Source organism: Branchiostoma belcheri, unplaced genomic scaffold (genome assembly GCF_001625305.1).
Source record: "Branchiostoma belcheri isolate BF01 breed outbred unplaced genomic scaffold, Haploidv18h27 scaffold43, whole genome shotgun sequence".
In the NCBI taxonomy this organism is placed as follows: domain Eukaryota; kingdom Metazoa; phylum Chordata; class Leptocardii; order Amphioxiformes; family Branchiostomatidae; genus Branchiostoma; species Branchiostoma belcheri.
This window is the reverse complement of record NW_017804054.1, coordinates 1,196,093-1,200,602: the sequence shown is the minus strand read 5'-3', so window position 1 is coordinate 1,200,602 and position 4,510 is coordinate 1,196,093. Positions and strand designations below refer to the sequence as shown.

Below are 4,510 nucleotides of genomic sequence, written 5' to 3'. Positions count from 1 at the left end.
CATTTTGTGTTGTTTCATGTTTTCGTGATGGCGTATAAAAAAGCCAGTGACTTGACAGTGTCAGCACCGTGTATTGTAAATAGATGTTGCAGTAAAACTTGAATGGGGCTTTGATGATTTGGACGGCAATGTCGTGGAAGATGTTTCTTCTGGCTCCATCCAAAATGTAGCCGTTAACGCAGTCAAATATCTGTATCTGTATTGCCGGTATAACCGCTCAACGGCGCAACACACCAACTTCGCAGGCACGCGGCGCGGTGGCAGCTGGCTTCATTACACCGAACGACTTGTTACATTTAACCCTTGAACATCTAACTCTAAATCTATCTGATGATAACTAACAAATATGGTGCATCAAAGGCGTTTTGAGAAGATGCTTTTTTGCTACTCATCGACGGTCTAGCCTAAATCTCCCCCACCTCCAGCAAAATAAAGTCTCCCTCCTCTGAGACGACGTTCTCTGCCCTACAATTACTCCTCTCACCCTGTGACGTACATGAGGGAGAAGACAGAGGCAATAACACAGGTCAGACGCTAGCCAAGCGTCTTACACCACTGCTTGGAAATGGAAAGTTTATGGACCATACCCTGAACTCAGAGATCATAGTACAAATTGAAATCACCGCTTGATAAATGGTGGACGTCAAATGGAGTCTAATTTAGACATTCCCGCGACACCATCCAGGTAATAAGGGTGGGGCCCTATGGTCCTACTGTTTGGCCTCGTGCTGGTTACGTATCAAGTTGTCAAGGTTTCTAAAGGCAAGACAATTAATCACATCAAGTACATACCTGCCAATTTTCGTCAGTGGTAATGGCCATATGATAGACAGGGTTCTGACAACGGCACATGCATATATAGTGAGGCATTCTAGTTTTCTCTCAATCGGAGCAAAATAGAAACCTTTGGGTTATTGGCCAGAAATGTGCCTTCATTGACCATCACATGTATTTCGCATTGTATTATTAGGTCATGACGATGCCTTTTGCTCATTGTTGATGTTTTATTGCTATCATAAATCTTACTACACCCCAGACTGCCGTAGATTTAGGACTACTTTGTAGGGATACACGTATACGGTCACGGTGTTAATGTAGGTGATGATGGCAATGTTTACCTGATCAATGCCTATGACGTTGACCGTACGTGTGTCCGTCCTACCGAACGACTTGTTACATTCAATCGTTGCACATTTAATTGCAGAAGTTGTTTAAAGCTTTCTAGTGATGATGCCCCGACTGTTGTCTCCTCACAGGAAGGCTGCCCAGGATCCTTGTCGGCGGTTGGTTCTATCATGACAAACTTGAAAATCTACGATATCAAAATCGCACAACAGCCTACAGTGATCTCGAGATTATGAAATACAAACAATGTATACGAATGATTACAATTCCAGAGTGATCGCCAACGTTAATGTATTTATGGACATTTAGCAATGACTTTTAGCCATCTGTCCCAGATTAGCCCCTTCACCACATGAGAGCGAAGGCCTCGGTCGGTCCGTTGGGTTTGCTGGTCGCCCTTCATGTCCCCTCCTGACAGGCACAGATGTGACCTAACCTAATAATCAAGTCTATCGATCATCCGTTACGCCCCCCTCCTTCCCTAACTGTCAGATGTGCCATATTCAGTAGTAGGGGTACACTTACTTACATGGAGACACAGGATTAGTGATGGTAATATTTCCACTTCAGATAATACACTATTTTTTTATATTTTTTTTAGTACAAATTTGTTTTTCAGGTCATTGGTCATCGGAAATTTTTTTTATATTAAACAGCTAGTTATCTTTTTGTTGAAGAGATTCATCAGTCACGTATAGTATAAGTTCAGTAAGATAATTCTTTCAATCAGTGACTATTAATCCTAAGGTACATACCTCCGAATTTTCGACGACTAGTCAGTTCGTCTTGGTCACGGAATAATCCTAGTCTCGCAAGATAACGCGAGACTAGGACGAGACTTTGCGGTCACCCCCGACACGATCCCCGTCAAGGAGATCGTTACAGCCACCGAGGTCGCTTGCCAGAAACTTGACCAAGAGGAGGCATCGCTACTGAGGAACGAGGTAGTAGGCATTCTGCAGAATGCCAAACCCCCGAAGCCTAACCTTACCAAGGAGGAGAAACGTGCCATTAAGTCACTGAAAGGTAACAAGGACATCGTCATCCTCCCTGCCGATAAAGGTAAGGCTGTTGTAGTCATGGACAGAACAGAATATGTAGCACAATGTGAAAAACTGCTCGATGACAAGAATACCTACAAAGTTATCGGGCCCACGAATCCCACCAAGAAACTCAAGGGCAGATTACAGAGGAAGTTGAGGGAGATAAAGAAGGCAGGACATCTCGACCCAAAAGTATATGACAAGATTTACCCCACTTCAGATGCCACCCCTAGGTTCTATGCCACACCAAAAATCCCACAAAGATCCACTTAAGTTGAGACCTATTGTTGTCGGGCATCAACTCTATAACTTACCATCTAGCAAGGCACCTAGCAGACCTCCTTAAGCCCTTAGTGGGACAGACTGCAGAACACATCAATAACTCTAAGGACCTGGTCACCAAAATCCAACAAGTTAAGTTGGAGGATGGGGATGTTTTGACCTCTTTTGATGTCACAGCCCTATTTACCAGTGTCCCGGGGAAAGAGGTGGTTCAGATGGCGGTTAAGAGGGCTGAGGAGGACCCTAGCTGGAAGAGTCGTACCCTGCTCACTCCTGAGGAATTTGGGGATCTCCTCCTGTTGGTTGTGAGCACCACATATTTCCAGTACAACAACATGATTTACGAACAAACGTATGGTATGGCAATGGGCTCCCCGCTATCCCCCGTGCTTGCCAATTTGTTCATGGAAGAGTTTGAAAGGAAAGCCCTGGACACAGCCCCACACCGCCCCAAGTTTTGGGGTAGGTACGTGGATGACACTGGGATAGTCAACCAGCAAGCACATGAGCAAGAACTCTTTGAACATATTAACCAACAACACGACAGTATTAAGTTTACGATGGAGAGAGAACAAGATGGTCGCCTCCCCATGTTAGATGTGATGTTGATTAAGAACCAGGACCGTACCATCACCACGGATGTCTACCGGAAGAGACACACACAGACCACTACCTACAGTGGTCCTCCAACCACCCCATCCAGCAGAAACTCGGCATTGTTAAAACCTTAATGCACCGGGCAGACACTCTCATTCAGGACCGCACCCTGAGAGAAGTAGAGAAAGGGAAAGTGAGGAACGCACTCCGTCACTGCGGCTATCCGGACTGGGCCCTTAGAGAAGGTGACACCAGAAAAACACAGCAGAGGAACCACAAGGACACACAACGTGGAGACAGGGGACAAACACCCTCCAGCTTTGCTGTACTCCCCTACATTAAAGGGACTACAGAAAGACTGAAACGAGTGTTTGCCAAACACAATGTTAGCCTGTTTTCAAAACCAGGCTACACCCTACGGAATGCCCTGGTGAGCCCGAAAGATCCTCTAGATCCGAGTGAAAAGTGTGGTGTCATTTATAAATTTGTCTGCGAACACTGCGGTGAGACGTATGTGGGAGAAACAGAGAGATCGCTGGGGGAAAGGTCAGGTGAACATCAGAAGTCGATTGACCGTAAGGACTACAAGTCGGCACTTAGTCAACACCAGTTACAGACTGGACATAGGGTCACCACCCAACCTATACTAGACACGATCGAAATTATCGACCAGGAAGCCCGCAACGCACATCGGAAGATCAAGGAGGCCATACACATCCAACTAGTGGGAGCCAAGCTGAACCGCAACGAAGGCTGGGAGCTGCCTAAGCCCTACCTACCTCTACTCCGCAAGGAGGCAGAGGGGGGCAGAAGATCCACGCAAGTCTCGTCCTAGTCTCGCGTTATCTTGCGAGACTAGGATTATTCCGTGACCAAGACGAACTGACTAGTCGTCGAAAATTCGGAGGTATGTACCTTAGGATTAATAGTCACTGATTGAAAGAATTATCTTACTGAACCTAGTTATCTTTATCATTTTGTGACATGATAAGACTGTGATTATATTAAGGCCGTATAGTTGTATCAGTGTTTAACTATTGGCTTTTGTATAATATGAAACTTATGCAGCAAGTTTAAACTGTAATTTCCAACACAAGGAATTGGACTCACCCAAACCCAAAGTTATAATATGAAACTTGATACTTTGGTAAGTGAAGAACACCTGTACTAAGTATTGAATATCACTAGATGCATACATCCCTTATTCACATTACAAATGGGATGCCGTACGTGTTTTGATTGGGGTAATGAAATCAACAGGGCTAATTTGCACCAGATTACAGCAGATTTCTCATAGATGGCAATCGATCTAATTGCTAATTGAAGGCGATGGTAGAAACAAGGGGCACGATAAACGCATAATAAATGGATTCTCAGATCGAACACCATGTGGCAAAATTAGTTGAATGATTGAGTTGTAGTATCCAGGGAATACCGTACTAGTAAAAATATGTAATCTGTCA

General features: G+C 44.7%; 1 protein-coding gene across 1 annotated transcript; it reads left to right on the top strand.

Annotated features, from left to right (window-relative positions):
* The first annotated feature begins 1,477 nt into the window (after positions 1–1,477).
* Positions 1,478–3,181, top strand: LOC109478212. Its single transcript, XM_019779669.1, has 3 exons — positions 1,478–1,508; positions 1,957–2,401; positions 2,641–3,181. The coding sequence occupies exons 1-3, from the start codon at positions 1,478–1,480 to the stop codon at positions 3,179–3,181; spliced, it is 1,017 nt and encodes a 338-aa protein (XP_019635228.1).
* The last annotated feature ends 1,329 nt before the right edge of the window (positions 3,182–4,510 follow it).